The sequence below is a fragment of the Choloepus didactylus genome, chromosome 17 (genome assembly GCF_015220235.1).
Source record: "Choloepus didactylus isolate mChoDid1 chromosome 17, mChoDid1.pri, whole genome shotgun sequence".
NCBI classification, from domain to species: domain Eukaryota; kingdom Metazoa; phylum Chordata; class Mammalia; order Pilosa; family Megalonychidae; genus Choloepus; species Choloepus didactylus.
Genome location: NC_051323.1, coordinates 70,640,856 through 70,664,093, shown reverse-complemented (window position 1 = coordinate 70,664,093; position 23,238 = coordinate 70,640,856). Strand labels below are relative to the sequence as shown.

The window sequence follows — 23,238 nt, the reverse complement described above, 5'->3', positions numbered from 1 at the left end:
TTCACCGCCTTCATTGCCTGCCCGGGATCTCGTTTCACCCATTTCTCCAAGGAGCTCTAAAGTCTACAGCCCACGATCTGGGTGCCAGGGGTGCTTATTGTCCATCGTTCCCAGGCCCTTTCTGTAGACCGAGCTAGGAAACATGTATTTTTTAAAGATGAACCCTATCGTGAGATAATATGGATAGAACCGTTCAGCTTGGGGCTACAGGGCCAGAACCTCATCCCTCTGGACTCCTGTATCTCCTTTCATCCACAGCAGAGAGCTGTGTGCTCTGCCACCCCAACCTAATTATCCCCCTGGTTTTTACCACAGCCACGGGGCCGAGTAGCAATCCGAACACTACTGTCTCCCTAGATACTTACTGAAAATAGCTTGGTTCTCTGCAGTTCATTTTGTCCTTAAGGTGTAACTATGAGGAATGGACACTCACATTATTGTGTTTTCATGTCACTTGGAATAGTCCCCATCTATGTGATTACGCTACCGATTGGATATACAATTAGATTGATTTGTTTCATGTTACTTTGGATTTTGAAAAAATTACTTTAATTTTTATATTATAAAAATATTTACAAAGTTCCAAAGTTAGGTAAACAAAGCAAGGTTTTTTCAAGCTTTCTAGCTTATATCTTGTCTGTTTCATCTGTTCTCTCTTTCCCCCATAGGTAATCTTTATTTTTATGGTTTATCCTTTCATTTTTATATTAAAAATATGAGCAGATATGTAAATATTTGTATCTCCCTCTTTCTCAGGTAAACGGTAGCCTACTAACCTTCATCTTGCATTTTTTCCTTAACAATACAGCATGGAGTTTACTGCTGAGTATAATACAGGGATAATCCTCGTCTGTTTGTATAACTGCATGGTACCCTATTGAGTGGATGTTCTATAGTTTTTTTAATTTGTTCCCTATTGATGGACATTTGGGTTTTTTCCCCCAGTTTTATATAATTAAAAATAGGGACTTATCTTTTTGGTTTTTTTCAGTGTATCTTTGGGAAAATTTTCTAGACACAGGATTGCTGAGTCTAAGGTTAAATGTGTGTGAATTTTGCTAAGAATTGCTAAATTTCCCTCCACAAAAGTTGTACCATTTTATATTCCCTTTAACAATGTATGACAGCACCTGCTTTCCCACAGCTTTCCAACAGAGTATGTCGTCAAAATTTGTGGTTTTTCCAGTCTGGTAGGGAGAAATGGTATCTCAGTGTAATTTTAGTTTGCATTTCTCCTGTGATGAGCAAGGTTGGGCATTGTTTTCATGTATTTTAGAGCCATTTGCATTGCTTTTGATGGGAAATATCTATTCTGATCTCTAGCCCCTTTTTTAGGGTTCTTTATATAAAGCTTGAGATTGCAATTTGTCTGTTATTTAAGTTGCAAATGTTTGTAACTAGTTTTTTACTATGCAAACCTTTTATTTTTGTTTTAGTTTTTATATAATCACGTGTCTCAACCTTTTCTTTACTGCTTCTTGATTGAATCATAATTAGAAAAGTTTCCCTCTATTCTGGTTTAGGGAAATTCGCCCATGGCTTCTGCTAGTGCTTATATGGCTTTATTTCCTACAGTGAAGAGTCTAAGAAATGCATTCAGTTTTATCTGTTTCTGGGTGGCTTTCCACTTATCCCAACAAACTTACTGAAGAGTCTATCTTCTCTTCCCTGATTTAAGTTGCTGCCTTTATTATTCTACACTAAGTTTTCCTATGCTGTTGAGACTGTCTCTGGATTTTCTATTTTATTCCCTTGCTCTGTTTTCCTGTTCATGTACCAGTACCAACACCTTTCAGTTATAAAGGCTTAATAGTAAAAAAAACACTTGACGCCAATATCCCTTTGTTGTTTTTAGTGTTAGAATTAAAGGGAAATGATAATCTGTAATATTTAGGATGCGTTTGTCTCCAAGCTGACTCTGTCTCAACTACATCATGTTAAATAAACCAGTCTTCTTTATTGTTGGACTGCTTAGAAACTGGAAAGTCACTTGTAAAACCCTCTTAGTATTACCTATATACAAGTTCTACATACAGGATAGTAATCAACACCTTCATTATATAGCTTCAGAAATTATAGTTCTAATAAATTACTATAATGAACGGAAAAGCACCTTGAAATATAAAAGCTATACGTTTTCATTTTGCTCTCTGCCTTTCGGCCTAAATATCACTTGAGACTAAGTGTCATGGAAAAACCACTTACCTTTTCATTCCAGTTTAAATTTTATTATTTTTAAGCAATACTTTGTTGAAATTTTCATAATGTGATGATTATTATGACTCCTTTAAACTCATTCCGTTGATAATGGTTCTTGGGAAAGGCAAATAATTTAGCTACTTCCCACCTGCACATTCCCCTCTCCCACTTCCCAGCTCAGAATAAGGGAATTGACTGAAGTTTAGAAGGTGCACAATTGAAAATAATGGTTTTAAAAGGTGTGCTGTTTACATTTGTTCCTTTGCATGTTGACAGCACTTGCACGCCTTCAGCGGAACAGAAACAATAGAATTTACCACCCACTTAGCAAGAGTATAATTAGTTAAAATCGTGCAGCAAATGGGGCTCCCAGGTGGGTGTGGGTAGCAGCTCCCCTCGTTCCTGGGTGGTTCTGATGACACTTTTTAAACCGCTTGACCTGGACTCCCAAATTCCCAGTTACTGCACTCCTCTTTCATTCTAGTGAAATCTTTGGCTTTCTTTTTAGTGGAAGCCTTTGTTCTCGATCTCCGATTCTTCCCCCTTTTATTTCCAGAACATCTCTGTCTGTCCCTCTCGACACTGCACAGTTCTGGGGTTGTGCAGTGAACAGCCTACAGCAGGCAGCTGTAGGGACCTTGGTTGAAAGCTGGAGCCACACTCTGTGTGTCCCCGCTGCTGTGGCATCTGTGCGATGTAGAGTGTGGTTATTTAACCTGAAATTCAGCAGAGTCCTCGGGGTGACCCCATGCTCGTCCTTTCCCCAGCTCCCAGCTGGCCAAGTGCCTGGGTGAAGATGGCGTGCACAGCTCCGTGGCCCTTGGATGGTTTCTCTTTCCCCTGTGGGCTCTTTAGCTGGTGGGTCCCAAATGCACAGGAATTGAAGACCGTCTAACCCAATTTCCTCCATCAAATCTGTCTTAATTTCAGATTCTTAATGCATCTCAGAGTTGCACCTAGGACATTCTCCTTCAGCCTTTTTTAATGCTGTTTGAATACTTTAGCATTACTATTAGAGGTTATTCCAAACTTGAATTACGTCCTCTCTGTTACTGTAACGCGATGAATGGAAAGGCTGAACTCTGTGTTGTTGCTCACGTGTATTTTCCACCTCTGGGCCAGAACCAGGCTACCCATATTATTCAGTCCTCCTTTTTAGCTCTTAGTCACTTGGTGTATTTTTCCCATAGTTTGGTTGAACTTGTGGACGTGTTACCCACCCGGTGTAACTCTCTGCGCTAGAACAAAATGAAGACCAAAGGCCCTCACCAATCTCAGGAGTCCTTCTGTGCTGGTCTGCAGAAGTGTTTCCTCTTGCCTCATCTTGTATTCTCTTTTTGTGTCCTACATTGAGCAGTTCATCCCCTTGCCCTCCTCTGAGAAGGCAGTGGTCTCCCCTCTTCTAGAAATCTATGACTTCCAGCTCACCGAACCCCAAATTTTGTCTCCGAACCAGCAGCACATCCTAATTCCCTGCTGTGTTTTAGAGCTGGCCCCGTTCTCCTGACCCACCAGTTAAGAGCTGCACGGCCGTCTTTAAGTCACTGTCTCTGGCTTGCAAGTAGGTCAGGTGGCAGGGTCCCTCGGCTGACCTTGGGGGTGCTATTGCAGCCCCCTCCTGCGTGTCCCTGCCCCTGCCCCTGCCCCGACGGAGGCCTCCTTCCCGGCAGCATCTCCCTCCACACTCCCGCCAGGCTGCTCTTTCTCAAGCCTCGGTGATCCTGGTACTCCCCCATCTAAACTGGTTGCTTGTCACATTAAGGCCAGATTCCTTATCCTGATTTTCAAGGTCAGCATTTCCTCCTCTGACCCTACCTTAACTCTCCGATTCCGCACTCCTAGTCACATCCCACCCTTTCCTGCTTCCTGTTGATGAAGCCCTACGTACCTTCAAGTGCCGTCTTCTCTGTGCATGCTGATTTCTCTGATCTTCAGCACAATCTGGATTTCACCTCCTATCAACACTGAGAAAGATTTTAATACTTTAAAAAATGCTTTTATTATGGTAACACATATACACTGAAAAACTTCCCATTTTAATCACGTTCAGTGGCGTTAATTACATTCACAATGTTGTGCTGCTACCACCACCGCGCATCACCAAAACTTGTTCGTCACCCCAAACAGAAACTCTGTATCCACTAAGCATTAACTCCCTGTTCTCCATCCCCATCTGGGCCCCGGGTAACATATATTCTAGTTCTGACTGTATGAATTTGCATATTTTGCTTATTTCATGTAAGTGAGATCATATAGTATGTGTCATTTTGTGCCTGGCCGATTTCACTCAACAGATCATCTTCCAGGTTCATCCATGTTGTAGTGTGCATCAGAATGTCATTCCTTTTTATAGCCAAATAATACTCCATTTTATGTGTATACACCTTCTGCTTATTCATTCTTCTGTTGATGGGCATTTGGGTTACTTCCACCTTTTGGCAATTGTGAATAACGCCTCTGAGAACATCAGTGTGCAGATATCTGTTCGAGTCCCTGCTTTCAATTCTTTGGAATACTTACCTAGAAGTGAGATTGCCAGGTCACATGGTAATTCTAAATTAAATTTTCAGGGGAACTGCCAAACTGTCTTCCACAGTGGCTGCACTATTTTCCTTTCCCACAAACAATGTACGAGTGTTCCAATTTCTCCACATACTTGCTAACACTTGTTATTTTCTGGGTGTGGTTTTGATTTGCATTTCCCTAATGGCTAATGATGTTGAGTATCTTTTCATGTGCTTATTTAGTGTATATCTTTGGGAAAATGTCTATTCCATTCCTTTGCCCAATTTTTAATTGTTTTTTTTTGTTGTTGTTGGTGTTGGTGTTGGTGACTTGTAGGAATTTTTATATATTCTGGATATTAAGCCCTTATCAGATACATGGTTTCCACAGATTTTCTCCCATTCTTTAGGTTGTCTTTTCACTTTTTTAAAATGGCCTTTGATGTACAAAAGTTTTTAATTTTGATGAAGTCCAATTATCTATTTTTTCTTTTGTTGCTCATGTTCTGGTATAAAATCTAAGACTCCGCTGCCTAATAAAAGGTCCTGCAGATATCCCCCCCATGTTTTTTAGTTTTTTAGTTTTAGTTCTTATGTTTAGGTCTTTGGTCCATTTTGAGTGAATATATGGAGTGAAGTAGGGGTTCACTTTCATCTTTTGCATGTGGATATCCAGTTTTCCCAGCACTCTTTGTTGAGAAGACTATTCTTTCCCCATTCAGTGGACTTAGCACACGTGTCAAAAATCAGTTGACCATAGATGTGAATGTTTATTTCTGAACCCTCAATTCTATTCCCTTGGTCCATATTTCTGTCCTTTTGCTAGTATCAGAAGTAATAAGTTTTGAAATCTGGAAATGTCAAACCTCCAACTTCGTTCTTCTCTTTAAAGATGGTTTTGGCAAATCAGGGCCCCTTGTCCTACCATATGAATTTGATGATTGGCTTTTCCGTTTTCACAAAGAAGGCTGTTGGAATTTTGATTGGGATTCCAGTGAATGAATCTGTAAATTGCTTAAGGTAGTATTGACATCGTAACAATATTAAGCCTTCCAATGTATGAACATGGAATGTCTTTCCATTTGTTGAAGTATTCTTTAATTTTTTTCAGCAGTGCTGTGTAGTTTTCCATGTACAAGTCCTTTACATCCTTGGTTAAACTTATTCTTTTAATTCTTTATTTTATTATTTTAGTTGCTATGATAAATGGAATTGTTTTCTTGATTTCCTTTTTGGATTGTTTATTGCTGGTGTTATAGAAATGCCACTGATTTTTGTATGTTGATCTTTTATACCTTTCTTATGGTATACAGTTTATATTTGGTTTGTATTTATTCTGTGATAATAATTATTTTTGTATTTGCCTTAACCTCTTCACCAAGGGTGAGTTCCTTGAATGTTTCAGTTTGTTTATTTCTCTGTACTTAAGTCAGTGCTCTCTATATAGTAAGCACCTGGCTTATTTCTTTTATTTATTGAGTTCAAATTGATGCTCAATATGCTAATTTATGATTTTTTTGTATGTATTTATTTATTAAATGAGTTTTTTTTTGCTCCTGATGACTTAACGTAAAGCCATATATAATACTCTTTTGAGTTTTATTCTATTCTTAAAAATGCTGCAATGAACACCCTTGTATATATTGATTTATAGAGTGTGTTTCCGTTGGATAGATTTAAAAATAGAATCACTGAATTAAAGTATAAGCATACATTCATAACTGTACCAATACTGGGTATTATCAGTTTTGAGACTTAGCCAATCTGATGGGTAATTTTTTCATTTTTAAAAAATTTGTGTTTTCCTGAATATGGGAATCTCCTCATATATTTGCATTTTGTCATCCATGAGTTGTCAATTCACATAATTTGTCTATTTTTCTTTAGAATTGTTAGTCCATTTCTTATTAATTTTGAAGAGTTTAAAGTATCAAAGGGAAATGCTTAATGTGGAAGAATGATTCACATTTAGCAACTGTGACTCCTGACTGGTAGTCACAAACACGCACACACACACGTGTGCGCACGCAGCTTTTTATTCCATCATCTTGACGGTTTCTCATTGCTGCTACTTAAAATGCAGAGAGCCAATATTTAAAACATTAAGTGGGGCCAAACGAAAATTCAAAATACAGTGCGCTCTGCAGTGAGATCCTCAGAGTATGTTACGTAGAAGCAAGGTACGTGCGCATATGTGTGAGATGCCACTTGATACCCATTTTCAAGAACAGCCCAACGTAGAGGCAAAGAGTTATGTACATGCTTCAGTAAGTTCAGTGTATTTCGGTTTTAGTAACCACAGAAAACTTAGAAGGGTCATTGGTTTCAAGTTCCGGAATTTTGCTCATATGGTTTATTTTAAGTACTTTCCATTGTTTTAATCTTAAAATGTTCTCCATATCTGTCTCTCTCCACCATGCCTCCCTTCTCTGTTATGTGCAGTAAACACCACTGTCTCCTGCAGCAGCATCTAATCATTAGGAGGCAACAGCATGCTGCTTTTAAACACATTTTATGTCAACTAATTTGCAAATGAAGTTAAAATGGATTGACTTTGCTAGGCGAATACATTAATTTTCCTACCTGCCCCTCTCCCCCATAATTAGTAATATCCTTGTGGACCATCTACAACTATTTGGAAATGGCTAGCTCCGAGCTTTATGAACATGGTAAACTGTCATTTAATTATTACTGACAAATTATTATTGACAAACAATAGCAATCCATCTTGAGTTGCAAAATTGGTTCTGTCCTTGTATTATAGAGTATGTGTATCCAAAATTAGACAAACTCTGAACATGGAGAACTCCTGATAGTGCACCTGAGAGAGTGCCTTGCCCACGGTAGTGCTTAGTCAATATTTGTTGAATGAATATATAAGGAAAAATGATCACTTAGAGATGCAAACCAGTTGGAGGACTGAATATGAAAGAAACCATGTGAAGCTTCTTAAATTTTTGTGTGTGATGCTTCTTGTTTGAAAGTAACTTTTTCCTTGTATGTAAGGATATGTGCTTTATAAACCTTCATGTGGGTATATGTAGAAATATTTTTAACCTCATTTTTAATTGGAAGTAAATATAAGGAACAAATTCTGAGTAAGAGAGTTCTCTATCTACCATATAGGGTTCTTCATACATGTAGCACATTATATTATCTTTTCTTTCCTGAAATATAAGACTGTACAGAAAAATTGATGTGGGAGTCTTCTGCATCCAGATACATCTACAGAAAAAAAAAAAAAGTACCATGGTCATCTGAAGTCCTAACTAACTCTTTCTTCTTATTTTTATAGGCATGTTTGCAACAGTAGCTGGGATATCCCAACGTGCCCCTGTCCACTGGTCAGAGAACGTGATTGGGGCAGCTGTTTGCTTTCCATATGTCATAGCTCTAGATGATGAATTCATTACGGTTCATAGCATGTTAGATCAACAGCAGAAGCAGACCCTGCCCTTCAGGGAAGGCCACATTCTACAGGACTTTGAAGGTACTAGTTTATTTAGAAATCTTAATGAAATTTAGTTGTCTAGCCTTTTGTGGTAATATTTCTTCAATGAGTGTTATTAAGGGCCCATTAGGAATTGGGCACCGTGCTAAGCATAGAGATGCACTGGAGAGTGTAATACGGTTTCTGAGACAGGGACCTCAAGATTAATAGGTGGGGTAGACATTTAAGCAAACAGCCATGGCAGGTTAAGAGAGATGAATAAAACTCATTGGGATAGCAGAGGAGGAAGTACTTCCTAGAGCTACCAGGAAAGGCTTTCTGAAGGAACGGTATTTGACCCAAACCTTTGAAGATGAGTGGGAGTTAGCCAGGCAGGTGTGTTGTGAAAGAACCTGCAGACAGAGAGAAAGGTCTGCGGATCTGCAGAGGAGGGGGCCCGGGCAGCTCAGCATGGCTGTAGTGCAAGGCGTTTGTGGAGCAGAGGTGAGTAATGAGGCCGGAAGGCAGAGCAGAGCAGTCCTGTGTGTGATGGGCTGGCCAGGTGAAGACTTCCTTTTACTTTTCCTGAAGTTTACTATGAACATTTTCAAATGGACAGAAAAGTTGACAGAGAAATCAAGTGAGCCCCCATATGCCATCTGCCTCCATTCAACCATTATTAACATTTTGCTGAACCTTTTGAAAATAAATTGAAGACATCATGGCATTTATCCTGAAATACTTCAGCATGTATCTCCTAAGAATAAGGGCATTTCCCACATAACCACAATGCCATTCTCACACCTACGAAAAATTAACATTAATTCTATAGTGTTATCCAATATCCTACCCATATGCAGGTTTCCCCGGGTGTCCTAAGAGTGACTTCTATCACTCTTCAAACCAGGATGTAATCTAGATTTATGAATTCCATTGGCTGGTTAAAGGTTTTAGTGCACCAAACATTGTCTCCCCTGGGTCAAGTGCTGTTTCAGATACTGAAGATAAAACTCAAGGCACACCATCTCCCTCGTTACGTGGGTGAGATTCTAGTTGGGGATGCCGACACATTTATTATAATAACATATAATATTGAGGGGCTGTGTATACTGAGTGGTAACGAAGGGCAGAGGGCTCATGGAGCATGAACAATGACAGCATTGTCCTCTCTAACTGGGAGCAAGGGGAGTGTTCCAGTTTGCTCATGCTGCCATTATGCAAAATACCAGAAATGGATTGGCTTTTATAAAGGGGTTTTATTTGGTTACAAACTTACAGTTCTTCAGCCATAAAGAGTCCAAATCAAGGCATAAACATAAGTATACCTTCACTGGAGAAAGGCCATTGGTGTCCGGAAAACCTGTTACCTCAGAAGGCACGTGGCTGGCATCTGCTTGCTCCCAGTTTGCATTTCAAAATGGTGTTCTCCAAAATGTCTCTAGGCTTATCTTCTCGGGGCAAACTTTGGGCTAGTATCTCCAAAGCGTGAGCAAAAGTCTGCTCTCAACAGCCATCTCCAGAATGTCTCTCTGAGCTGCAGCTCTGAGCTCCTTCTGTCTGAGCTCTTATGGAGCTCAGGTAAACTAATCAAGACCCAGGCTGAATGGGCGGGGCCACACCTCCATGGAAATAATCTAATCAAAGGTATTACCCACAGTTGGGTGGGTCACATCTCCAGGGAAACAACCTAATCCCAAGATTACAACCTAATCAACACTGATACTTCTGCCCCCACAAGATTGCACGAAAGAACTCGGTGTTTTGGGGAACATAACATATCCAATCTGGCACAGGGAGGCTCCCTGGAAAAGGGGGTACCAGCTCAGAGGAGGGGCAGCATCTGGTTTGAGTGTTAGAAAAATTACCTTGGTTGTGATATAGAAGACATGTTGTCCAGACAAGAGACCAGGACAGAAAGAAGGAAGGAAGATGTGGCGACAGTCCAGGCAAGGAAACTTCAGTTAAACCAGGCATTGCGACTGGAGGGGAAGCAGTGGATTTAAAAGAGAGAAGAGCACCAGTGAGTGGGAGAGCCTCTGAAAGAAAGGATTGACCCCTCCTTCTTGTAAGAAAAGTAATGCTTAGCTTCAGGAGTTTCTCCAGAAGGGAACAAAGCTGAATTTAAAGGCTTGGTGGTAGGAGCTACCTTGGATTGCAGTTCTGGCTCTTCTGCAGCCTGTCTGTGGAAGGTGTCATGAGTCATGAGTAAAATAAGAATGAGCATCAGCCACGGATCCGGTTAACTTACAAGATTCTTGGGAATGAATAAGTCAGCACCAGGACTTGGACATGTTTGGATGGTATGAAATATGATCTGAATATGGTTCTGAATATTGAATTATAAGCCCAGTTTTAGGAAAACTAACATGGAGAGAAAAGTATTTTTTATATCTTAAATGAGATATATCATAATTCTTATTGATAATTTTCCATGATTGATCTCTACAGTCTCATTCGACTATATAATATGAAAGTAGTATTAAACCAGGTATGGAAAGAAGAAAAGGGAAGCATTATGATGTAGAGTTTCTCTAGGAAGTCTGTGTTGGAAAAACTGTGATGACATTGATCAACAAATCAGATAATTATTCAGTTTGGGCAGTGTGTTTTCTTGTAGGCAGTGTGTGTTTTTCCTTTCCAACAATGTTGAATTTCTTGACAGGAAGAGTGATTGTTGCTACAAGTAAAGGAGTTTACATCTTGGTTCCATTACCTCTGGAAAAACAAATACAGGATCTTCTGGCAAGTCGAAGGGTGGAAGAGGCATTGGTATTAGCAAAAGGAGCCCGGAGGAACATTCCAAAAGAAAAATTTCAGGTTTGTAATTAACTGCTCACAGAAGAAAGCATTGCCTACAAGCCATCAGGTAGAAAACATTTCTGTTTTACTAACCTGTATCTGGTCCTCCCTGTGCGCCAGGTCAGGCTGATTGGTTTTGTATCTGTCACTTAATTTTCTCAGCGACTCCAAGGAAGTGATAGTATATCTACATTTTGCAGTTATGGAAACTGGTCTCAGAACAGTCTCAACTAATGTTATATAACTAACAAGTGGAGAAGTCAGGTTGTGAACCTTTTGACTTAATTCCAGGCTTAATATTTTGAGTTATATTTCTCATCAGTTTTCTTGTTCGTTGATCCTTCAGACAAGAATGAAAGACATGGTTCTTAGTAAACCAAAAGAATGAGACCGGGTTAATTTTTCTCCTAATTTAGAATTTGTATTTATTGGGATGGGGTTGAATTGAACTTTAGCTTTATATTAACTACAGGAAGTTTTGCTTTATATTAACTACAGGAAGTTACCTAGTAGAAAAACTTTTAGTGCACTTAAGCAACACTAATTTTAAATATAATTCGTGTGATAAATATAGTTGATAAAATAATTGCAAACTATTCTGTCTGATGAAATCAGCTTCCCTACAGATTGTTACTTGATCAGCTCTTAGGTTAGTTCAGCTTCCTCTATATATTTGAGAATAATTAAAACATAATATTTGATATGTGTGTGTGTACTTCATATGAAAATTTAAATTGATTATTAGAACTTCTCATATAAGTAGCAACGCCTTTGTTATGAATCGGTGAGATTTTACACATGACTTTTGATTGTTGCGGAACAAAATAATGCATTTTGGCCTCAGATGTTTTGTGCAGCAGAGGGTTGATTCTGAAAGTGAAAGAAGGTAGGATGTGTAGTTTATGGTTCTGGGATATGAAAAGGACATCTTTTATACAGTAAAATATTGATATATGAGGAAAGAAGATGAAAAGGTTTTGTTCAAGTGGACTGATACATTGACATTCAGCAGGGGGCAGCAGAAGCAAAAAGAAAGCTGTTTGTTCAAGACCTGTCCCTGCTGAGCACTTACATGTGCACTATTTACATCAAGTCTCACTGTGATATGGTGAGAAGGGTTAGGATTTGGAATCAAAACTCTGGGGTTCAAGTCCTGCCTCTTCTGTGCTGGCTCTTGGCTCCCCTTTTCTTCCTTTAAATCAGAGGTGGTGGTAACGCCGGGAAGACCCAGGAAGACAACTGTGGGCGAGTGTTGGGTGTTAGTAGGGCTGACAGTGCTTTTCTTGGTTAGTGTCGGGGTGCCCCCCTCTTTGCAAACTTTAAATATGTAACATTTGCTTAAGGAAGCTCTCAGTTTTCTTTGCTTCCCATCCCCCCCGTCTTTTTTTTTTTTTTTTTTTTTTTTTTTTTTTTTTTTTTTTGCCCAGATAGAGATGTGCAGTTAGTAAATAATATTAAGAGCCATCTTCTTCTCCAACCTGATGTCAGGTTTTTTTTATATGTTAGAGTTTTTCCCTTTCTTACTCTGCCTCCTCCCTGTTCCTCCAAACTCGTATGTCCCACCCTAGAAAGATACCCTTGGAATTTCTCAAATTTAGCCTTTATTCTCAATTTCAGGAGTTCAAACCCTTCTCATGTTTTGCCTGAATTATTTTAATAGTCTCTCTCATGTGTGTCTGCAATGCATTCTCCATGCCACCCACTGGAATGATCTTTATTTTAAAATATGGACAAAATCTTTTGCTTAAAATACTTTAATGGCCGCCTCGGTGCCCAAGGATAAAGCCGGCAGCCTTTGAGCACTTCATACTCTGGCCTCATCTTCACCACTCCCGCTCCCCTGCCTGTCACACACATGCATAAATTCCACGTTCCAGCCTGAAAAGGTAGAGGACAAAGGGAACTGACAATTACGGAGCCCCACAATATGTCAGGTACTTTGTGAGGCAGTTAAAAACATTTATTTTTTAATTCTCAGAACAACTCAGTAGAAACTGGTACAGCTGTCCTCATTTTACGGACAAAGATGGCAGCTCAGAAGAGTTTGCCACTGGACAGCCAGCTGGTTAAGCAGAGCCAGGCCTTGTGAAACTGGTGCTCTTCTTCCTGCATGTCCTTGCCTCCCATTTCCGGAACAGACCAGGTACTTTCACTGTTATTGCACTGTACTTGCGTGCTTGATAAAATACAATTTCAATGCCTTGCTTAAATATGCCCTCTCCAAAGCCTCTCATTCCTCCAAGCAGAGCTGATAATTCCTTCTTCTGCTTCTTCTTTTTTTTTTTTTTAATTTAAGAAGCTCTAGATTTACAGGAAAACCATGCACAACGACAGAGTTCCCACATACCACCTTATTATTAACACCTTGCATGATGTGATACATTTATTGCAATTGATAAAAGAACATCTTTGTAATTGTGCTATTAACTATAGTCCATGGTTTATTTTAGAGTTCACTGTTCGTGGTGTATAGTCCTACAGATTTTTTTTTTTTTTTTTTTTCAAATTGATGTAATTATTTAATGACATGGGAAAATACACATTAAGAAATATGTTGGTTATTACAAAGTAATGGGTAGAGGGTAACTTCAGGTTAAAAAAAAAGTTGAAAGTATCAGTATGCCTAGAAAAAACTGTACAGTTAAATACCCAAATATCAACAGTATTCAGTTCTGTTCAATGATTAAATATTTGCCCTTTTGCTTTTGTATCTTCTTTGAAACATGATTATTTCTGAAATAAACAAACAAAACAAGCCACTGGAGGGAAAGTTATTAAAAGCCAGGACCTGGGAGCCCAGCAGCCTGTGTCTGATCCCCAGGAAGACAGGGCCAGGCCCGGCACCCGTGGTCAAGCCCAGATGCGGCACACTGCTCTCTTCTCTTCCTGTTGGAATGCTATGTGTAAGACTGTGTGCCCTACACCTGTCGCTCTCAGTGTACTTGTTTCATAGGACTCTATGAACGTAACCTGGCATAATAGCAAAATGACGCTAGCAACTTTTGGTTTTGAACTGCTACAAAATAGAACTACCACAGGACATAAAACTCACCAGAAATCAAGTACTCTTACAACAGAAAATCCACCTGACTAAACCACTGACTTTGCTGGTTTTTGCTGACCTTCCTTCATTTTTAACATTCATTGCCAATCTATTTTTGTTTCATGGATTCTGGAAAGAGGTAATTTTTCTCACAAAGACACTACCATGAATGTTTGCAGAGCAATGACTATTTCATGGCTTTGCTACGAGTCTACTGATACGCAATCTTGCTGTTTAAATACTCCACAAAGTCAAAAGTACCATAATCCAAACTAGCTTGAAATTAACAAATTTGAATGTTAATTTCAAATTATTGTTTTTTAAAAAAGGGTCTTGGCAAAGTTACCAAATATAGAACAATACAATACACCTATATTGGTATAAAAGAGGATCAAAAGGCCATATTTTCTCCCCCGTTGTAAAGACTGCAAGGAGTGCTTTATTCAAATAGCAGACAGTATATAAAAATGGATACCACCTTTAACCTGAAGTGTTTCCAAGTTATTTCCCAAAGCTCTCTGCCTTTTTATACTGCAGCATTTCCAGAAAGGATCAAGAACTGCTGTGAAAGTCCAAAGAAACAACCAAAACCAAAAAATAAACCAAGACTATCTTCTGCATTACTACCACCTCCCCAGTACACCCTCTCTCACCTGCCTTTTCCAGTGAGTTAGTATAGACATCTTTGCATAAAAATTTTTAGGCACCAGGAAAGAAAGGTACAGAAAAAATTCTATTAACAACAATGACGTGAAATTTGGGGAAAAAAAGATTTTAAATTAAAATACTGTATCATTACAACAAAGACTAAAATTTCCCTTGCTTTGCCCTTGGGAAATCAAGAAAAACGGAACTGTTTTCTGCCCCCAAAAAAAGAGATATGCTGGAAATAAAGAGTGCTCAGTACTTGCAACTGAAGTTAATTAATACTCATATTAGATCAGTACACATCATGGAAGTAAGTTCATTTGCTAGAGCAAGGGAAAATACTCCATTTAAGGACAAAGTTATTCAGGATGAAAGGAAGGTGTGTCTTCAGTGAGAGAACTGCCTTCTGTCAGATGATTTCTTGCTAATGTTTTTGAAGATTTTGGACTTCTCAATTTTCTTGGCTTTCTGGTAGCCGAATCCGCCACCTCCTCCTCTCTTTTTCCATTTGTCGTCGTTGCTGTTCACATTCAGATCAACAAAAGGAGGCACCTTGAAACCGAAAGACAGAGCAACCTGAGGCAAATTTAAGTTATTGACGTTATAGATTTGTTTCAGAGAATGGGAATCATATGCTCGAATGTATGACTTATATGCTTCCTGGGCTGACTTATGAAGGAAGTAGTTCTTTTCAATCAATTTCTCAAGCTGAGACTGGATGTCAGAAATTTTGGACCAAGAAAACTCAAACTCACTTAATGGAACCTTGGACTGCTTCAAATAACGAAGGAAACCCAATTCCTCTGGGCGCAAAATGAGCAAGGCATGTCCTCTTCCATTTAGGCCTCTGGCTGTTCTACCCACACGATGAATATATTCCTTAGGGTCATCTGGAGGGTCATACTGAACAATCCAGTCAACTTCAGGAATATCCAGCCCTCGAGCTGCCACATCTGTACACAACAGTGTCCCTGAATCTGCATTGCAAAACTGGAAGAAGGTGGTCGTCCGCTTATTTTGCTTCTGTTTTCCATGAATGGCCAAGACAGGCAAATCGATGTAGTTCAGCAACTCGTAGTGGTATTTCACAGATTTACAGGATGAAAAGAATACCATCATTTTCTTCTTTCGGTTCTTCTTAAGGAATGTAAAGAGCAGAAGGAATCTCTTTTCAGAGGGACAAACAACATATCCCTGCTCAAGCCCATCCACTGTTGCATTAGTTTTATCATCATCAACACCAACATACAATGGCTCCTTTTTCAAAGAAATTCTTGCCAGGTCTTCAACTTTTCGAGTTTGTGTGGCAGAAAAGAGCATGGTCTGTCTGCGTACTGGCAGAAGTTTAATAATTTGCTTTAATTCCTCTTCAAACCCAACATCCAAGATACGATCAGCCTCATCAATAACAAGACACTGTAGGTTTTTATACATAAACCCTGGGGTATTCTGCATATGGTCCAGGAGTCGACCTGGCGTGGCCACGATGATGTTGATCCCATTAACAAGTTTCTGTGCTTCAGCAGATCTGTTACTGCCCCCCATTATCAACCCATATGTGTGGACGTGGTGGGTCATTAGCTCCTTAAGCACACCAAACGTCTGCATGGCCAGCTCCCTAGTAGGTGAGAGAATAAGGACTCCTGTTCCATTCCTGGGCATGAATTTTAACTTAACAATGAGTTCAATAGCAGGGATGAGAAATGCCAGGGTTTTGCCACTGCCTGTCTTCGCAGCTGCTAGAAGATCTCTGCCTTCCAGAAGTGGTCTGACACTTTTATGTTGAATTTCAGTCATGTTCGTAAAGCCCATTTCTTTTATCGCCCTTAGAGTGTTTTCATTGACGAGGTTAGTTAGGGATGCAAATGAAGTATCCTCAAAAGCTCCTGTCAGTCCCAGGGGCAACGTGGGCACTTCATTGTCATTGTCATCATCATCTGGCTGCTTCACGTTATTTTCTGTTTCTTTAGAAGCTCCAGCACCTTCTTCTTCAGATTCCACTTTACCTTCGGTTTTTGCTTTTTTTGCATCAGGCCCAGCATTTTCTACAATTTTTCTCTTCTTCTTCTTCTTTTTCTTTTTTGATTCTGAATTGGGTGACTGTGTTGCTGCTTCACCATTGGTTAATACAGTAGACTTCTTTGGGGATTTTTTAACTTTAATGTTTTTTACTGTTTCATTAGCCATGTCTCCATTTTGGGCTTCTGACAAGCCCACATTCATAGACTGTTTTAGGGACTTTTTAACTTTTCCAGCTTCCACAATTTCTTCAGACACATCTCCATTTTGGGTCTCTGATAGGCTCACATCTGAGGCCCCCTGTAGCTTTAGGTTTCGCTGCCGCAACTTTAGGTTCCGCTTGTCGATCTTTCTGCGCAGCAGTTTCATCGGTAAGTGAGACATGATGTCGCCGGGGCGCCTTCACCGCAGCGGTGCAGCAGGATTCCGGCACATTCGGGGCTGATGTTACTTCCTTCCGGGCCGCATGTGGCCGACCGGAAGTCAGTCCTACAGATTTTAAAAAAAAAAGTTTATTCTAGTAACATAAAATAGTTGTATATATTAGCATTTAACACACTACCCCTGATTAGTTGTCACTTTACTCCACAACAACATGTTTTTCCTCTCCTCTCATTCCTGAATAGGCTCTTTTCTCTTTATATTCCTTGCACCTTGCTCACCTTGGTACTAAAATAAGAAGGAATGAATTAATGGATAATGCAACGCTTTGAGCTGGTGTTCAGACAGAGAGTCACAATACAATAAATTGTGTAGCAGGTTTTTGTTTTAAAAAGAAACTGTAAAAGAAATATTAGACAAAAGCAGTTTAGAAATGACTTCCTGAATGGGTATATGTTTTTAAGGATTAGGTATGATTCTCACAATAGCTAAGTATATTACTTATTTTAACTTTGGGATGCCTGTGACCACATGCCAGCTCCTGGGCTTAGAGAAACCGGAAAGGAGAGGGAAGAGGCCAGAAGCTCAGGAGACAGGTCCTTCACCCTCCATCCCCTTCTCTTCCATCCCCTTCTCTTCATTTGAAGCTGGTGCTCATTTTGCTTCACTGAGTTCTAACTAGGGATGGGTTTATCAAGAGTAACTATGGGACTGGGATGATAGGAATGTTTTTTCTAGAGATCCCAAAGGGTCAGAGTTGTTTAGAACTTTAAGAAAACAGGGCTTAAGTTACAGTTAAGGTTTAGGCTGCTAAAAAGAAGAGGCAGTAGACAGAGACATCGTGCTTTACAGAAAACAGTTTGAGCCATGTAAAAAAATCTTGATTTGTATCACATTATATGGATAATATTTATATTTATTTGTTTGAACTCTCAAAATTTTTTTTCCATTTCACCTAAAAATGTTTCAGTGTATTTCTTTAAAAGCCAAGGGTGCCCCTTTCAGATGTACCCATGGTAATATTATCATACCTCCCCCAAAGCAACAATAATTTCTTCATATAATTGACTATCCAGCCAGGGTTTACATTTCCCGATTTGATATTTGAATGTTTTTGTCTCTTTGTTTTCTCTTAGGGAAATTCCCACTAGGGCTGTACAGGCTGGTTTAAAGTCACTTGGGATAGTTCTCTGTGTGGTGATGCCACCAACTGGGTACATGGTTAGGATGGTTTGTTCCATTTGGCTTTTGTTTTTGTATGGATTGTTTTTTAAATTCAATTTTGTTTTATAATTATGTAAAATAGTTACTTAGTTCAAAAGTGAAATCAACAAAACAAAGTGTATTCAAAAAGCATGAACTCAACTTCTCTCTCTTCACCCTGTTCACTTCCCCCCCCATTTTTTACTGTGTGGTTTGTTATTTGCATGTTCTCACCACCCCACTTCCTTCCTTCCTGTCTGTCTATCTATCTTTCTATATACTTCTAGTCTGAGGGTTTGCATTTTGTTTAATAATACTAATTTTATAAAATTCCTTTGGTTTTCTCTTGTTTATGTGGTCGGGGTGACTACTGTCTGTTGATTTCTTGCTTTGAGTAATATTTGAAATTAACTAGTGTGACCTCTTCACCTTCCCATTCTTTTCCCCCAGCATCTGTTTTGATGTAATATCCTTTTATTTCCAATTAATGTGTATAAGGCAGTCAATAAGCGTTTTGTATTTTTTGGATAATCTCCCAATATTCTCCCGTTTTTTGATGGTTTTATTGTCTCTGCTTTGGCAGAGCATATTGCCATTGTGTACTTTACTGTCTCCTTTACAATTATCAATTAGTCATAGTCCCATAGGTAAATATATATTGAATGCTTCATCACCCATCCTTATGTTGCTGTCCCTCTAGTTGTTTTGGTTTTCTGAATCAATCCACTGGTGCATTACCCAGATGGGCGTATGGAAATGATATGCCCAAGTTCTTACATGTTGATAACTGTTCATCGACAGCCTTAGGCTTGAAGGCCAGTTTGGCTGGATATAAAATCCTGGAGTCATGTTAAGGAGTGAGAAACTTAAATATGTTCCAGCATTATCTTTATGTTTTGACTATAAAACATCATAGTCAAAAAAGTCTGATGATGATCTGAATTCTTTTCCCTTCCAGTGACATGGTCTTTTTGCTTGGAGGCCCACAGGATATTTTTTTCCTTTCTCTTTATAGTCTAATTTCTCAGTGGTCACTGGCAAATTGGAGCCCATGAGGTCCCCTCACATTTTCTACCGCTGTCCTCATAACAGCCTGCAAAGCTTTCTACTACTACCTATTAGCAATTTGGGACTCTTCAGCTTTCAGTGACTTCACAAGCCCCCTTGCCTTCTCTCTACTTCTTTCCATGGTTTCTGAAACCACCCAGGTCTCGTAATTGTTGGTGGTTTGATACCTTTCTGCGTAGCTGTATTATAAATGATGTCAGTGAGATTTTAGTTTTGCTATTCTAATTGTTCTGTTTTTATAGGGAAATCAAAAGATTTAAAAAACTACACTGCCACCCCCTTTCCAGATTCCTTTGCTTTGGAACATTTTAAAATAAATTTTTTGAAAATCATGAAGCCATAAAAGAAAAAAATTAATAAATCCATGCATGTATACACAATACACTCACTCATATGTACATTCTGCATGGTAAAACCAACTATAAACAAATTCAGAAAATAAATAGCAAACCAGGAAAAGTATTTGCAGCTTATAACACAGAAAGAAGTAATTTCTCCGATATGTGAAGAAAACCTTCAAATCAATTAGGAAAAAAGATGAATAACCCAGTAGAGAAATGAGCATGAAGAGACATTTCATAGGAAATGAAATGCAAGTGTCTTGCGAATATCTAAAGAGCTGCTTTGTCTCACACATAAGAAACATACAAATGAAAAATGTGCTAATACTTTCTTATCCATCCGACTGTGGAAGATCAAAAAGTTTGATAATACTGTGTCGTGAGGGTGGGGGCAGCAGGCCCTCTCATCCGTGACTTGGAAGAATGTAAGTTGTTCCAGCCTCTGGGGCAGGCAGTTTAGGAATATCTGTCAAAGTCACAACATTGCAGTTCCATTTCTAGAAATTTATTCTGCAGGTCTAATCACAAAAATGCAAAATAATGTAGAAGACTTCATGGAAATATTGTTTGCATTAAAAACAAACAAACAAACAAACAAACAAAACCTAGATGCCAGCGGGAGGGAGTTGTTGAATACATGATGGCTGAGCGATGTGTGGGAGGGCTGTGCAACCAGGAAACGGAGTCAAGGACGTATGTCCTAGGATGGAAGGATTTCTAGTAGAGAATAAGTTAAAAAAAAAAAAAAAGTGCAGAGGAGTGTGTATGATATGCTACTACTGTTAAAATGGGGAGAAAGTGTTTGCTTATACGTACATAAAATATCAGTGGACGTCTACACGGGAAATTAAAAACACTGATTACTTCTGGAGGGGAAGTGCTGGCTGGGCTACGGGAGCAGGAGAGAGACTTTTCACATGTTCCTTTTGGATGTTTTGAATATTGAACATTGTGAACTGAATATATTACCTCTTTTAAAATTTTTAAAAATCTGGAAGAAAAAAAATACAGGCATGTGATTTAAAAAAATTGAATAGCAAGTTTCTTTTTTACTCTCACAGCATCATTTTTCTCTCTCTAAAAGTGGCCAGTGTCACTGTTTCCTTGTATGTTCTTCCCAGAAGTTTCCAAAAGAATTTTGTTGTGCGTGCTGCCTCTTTTCTCGCCCTCCCCCTGCTGGCCCCCACTATTCGCACTTCTGGCATTGACTACATTTTCTGTTTAGCATTTATCTTTTGCAGGCTTCCTTCCGGGGCAGGGCTCCTAGTTGTATTTTGCAGGACACTCATTCCTAGATGTCAGTTGCTGCAGGGTGGGAAAAAGGTTCCGTCTTGAAAAATTAAAATTAAGTGAGTTTCTTAACGGAAGGATTTCTCAGAGCCTTGAATATGCTAATATTTACTGTGATTCCCTAAAAAGGCATATATTATTATATTTATTATTAGTTTTCTGTGAATCCCCAAGAAAGGAGATATATAAATACATTATTTTATATATATTTGTATAGTATATATACACCATGTAAATACATTTTATTTATATCCTTTGTAGATCATTTTATATATTAACATTTAAATACGACTACACACACCAATTTACAAACGTATCCAATCACAGTGTATTGCTTTTTAAGGAGGAAAATCTCATGAGGCTAGGGTTCTGCCCAATAGGCTTTGAGAAAGTTTTCTCTATTTAGGCAATAACTAAGGGAGTTTTTGAATAAGTAAAACAATCCATCCCTCAAGTGTATATTAGAGAGGAAGGTATGGATCTGGTTAAAAGTGTAAAATATGTACCAGTTTTTGTTTAGAAGGTTGGCTGTGCTTAGTTTTACAAGAATGCTCCACACACATGTCCCCATCTTCTCGGGGTTACCAGGCATTATAACAGGAGTCCCAGATGTTCGTCCCCTGTGAATATAATAGGTTGTCCTCTTGCGTCTGTATCTGGTTTCTGTGCCTGTATTTGGCGGTGTGCCTTCTGCAGGTTGGCGCTCCTTCCTGGGGGGGGGGTGGGGGATGTGCCCAGTGGCCCCGCTGGCCTTGAGATACACCGACTGGCAGAGGCGTGGGGTCGAGCCTTGGAGGTGGGCGCCAGGGGTGTTTGTTCCTTACTCTGTACCTACCCTTTGGGGTCCAAGTCTCATCCTAGAAGTAGAATTTGCTTCTTTTAAGAGAATCTTTTTTTTGTATTGAAAAACTTCTAAAATAGGTCTCACACTGTCTTTATAATCTAATATCTCAGTTGTGTCCTAATATCCTAGTAAGGGTGACCTGTAATCTCCCAACCCCTCTCCCCCCAGTCTGTCCCCCTGGATTAAAGAACCCCTATAGGAGAGCCCTGAGAGCAGGGAGGCCCAGGAAAAAGAGAAAACAGCACCGCCAGCACTGTCCTTTGCTCTGGTCACTAAGTCCAGATCATTCCAGTGTATGTGTTTATCCCCTCTGATGTCTAGGTGATGAACTTTCTATCAGTAGTATTTTCAGACTCATTTGGTGTGATTGTCGTCTTTCTCAGAATACTCTTCTTATAGCTAAGAAAAATATCATAGCCTGAGTCCAAATTTGACCTACCAGGTTCCTACAGACTTTGAAGAAAACATCATTTTGCTTGGTTGCAGTAAATAACCCAATGCATGGTTCTGATCCGGCCTTACCTCTTGACTCCCTGTTGTATTAAGTTGTTTAGAAGGTTGGCTGTTCTTAGTTTTATAAGAATGCTCCGCATACATGTCCCCCATCTTCTTGGGGTTGCCAAGCGTGTGAGCCCCGGGACTGACCCACCTGGACGCAGCTGTTGTCTGCAGCGAAGGTTCCTGCCCCTTATTTTCTCCTCTGTGCTGCCATTGTGTGGTTATTTCAGCTACCCCAGAAAGGTTTTTTCTACTTGTAGAAAACTTCCTTTTAAAAATATAGCTACTGATTTACTTTAACCCTTTCTCTTTTGTTGAAAAGGGTTCCATTCCCCACTCCTCCCCCACCCCCTAGTTGCGTAGATGTGGAAGACTCACCAAAAAAATCTTGATAGTGGAAACAGTTAAATTCTGGCATTAGTTAGAAGGGCAAACTACAAGCTCAGATCAGAGAGAAGCAGCATTTATCAAATGCTTACGATACACCAGGCACTGTAATAAAGGCCAGATGGGACTCGATGCCCTTAATCTTTGCAACAACTCTCTGAGGTAGATACTTCCATGATCCACCTTAAAAAATGGATGTGCAGGGCTAGCAGGACTAAAGAATTGTCCAGGGTCACAAGCTAAGGATGGGCAGAGCCAGAACTCAAGCCTAAGCATTCTGATTCCAGAATTTTTAACCGCAGCTCCTTTGGTGATTATCAAAGTTCAATGAAGGAAAAACATCCACTTGGAGAATTTTACATTTCATTAGGCAGTGCATATGAAGGAGGAGCCGTAATACTTTGAATTTACGGCTAGGAAGAACTGTTCTCTCCAGCAGCTCTTGGGTATTATTTTACTTAGCCTCAAAAACAGGTTTAGAAGTCTTTAAAATGGTGTCTTATGTTTTACAAAAATTTCAGTTCCCCAAATCACAATTAGAAATCTCAATTCAGAAATATAATAGTAATGATACAGGTTTTGCC

At 39.3% G+C, this 23,238-nt stretch overlaps 2 protein-coding genes across 3 annotated transcripts in view; one reads left to right on the top strand and one right to left on the bottom strand.

Annotated features, from left to right (window-relative positions):
* The window catches only part of TGFBRAP1 (transforming growth factor beta receptor associated protein 1), a 64,252-nt gene that overhangs the window by 20,948 nt on the left and 20,066 nt on the right, over positions 1 to 23,238 (top strand). For both annotated transcript variants that reach the window (XM_037806823.1, XM_037806824.1), the window contains exons 3-4: positions 7,999 to 8,193; positions 10,796 to 10,950. In XM_037806823.1, the coding sequence (XP_037662751.1) occupies positions 7,999 to 8,193; positions 10,796 to 10,950 (350 nt within the window). The remainder of the gene's footprint in view (positions 1 to 7,998; positions 8,194 to 10,795; positions 10,951 to 23,238) is intronic.
* LOC119512248 (ATP-dependent RNA helicase DDX18-like) lies at positions 14,379 to 17,109 on the bottom strand. Its single transcript, XM_037806825.1, has one exon. It carries the CDS (start codon positions 17,024 to 17,026, stop codon positions 15,011 to 15,013), a length of 2,016 nt encoding a protein of 671 aa, XP_037662753.1. The 5' UTR covers positions 17,027 to 17,109; the 3' UTR covers positions 14,379 to 15,010.

Bases quoted from the DNA above. Each gene is read 5' to 3' on its own strand.
- LOC119512248 (XM_037806825.1), bottom strand. From the start codon at position 17,026: ATGTCTCACTTACCGATGAAACTGCTGCGCAGAAAGATCGACAAGCGG.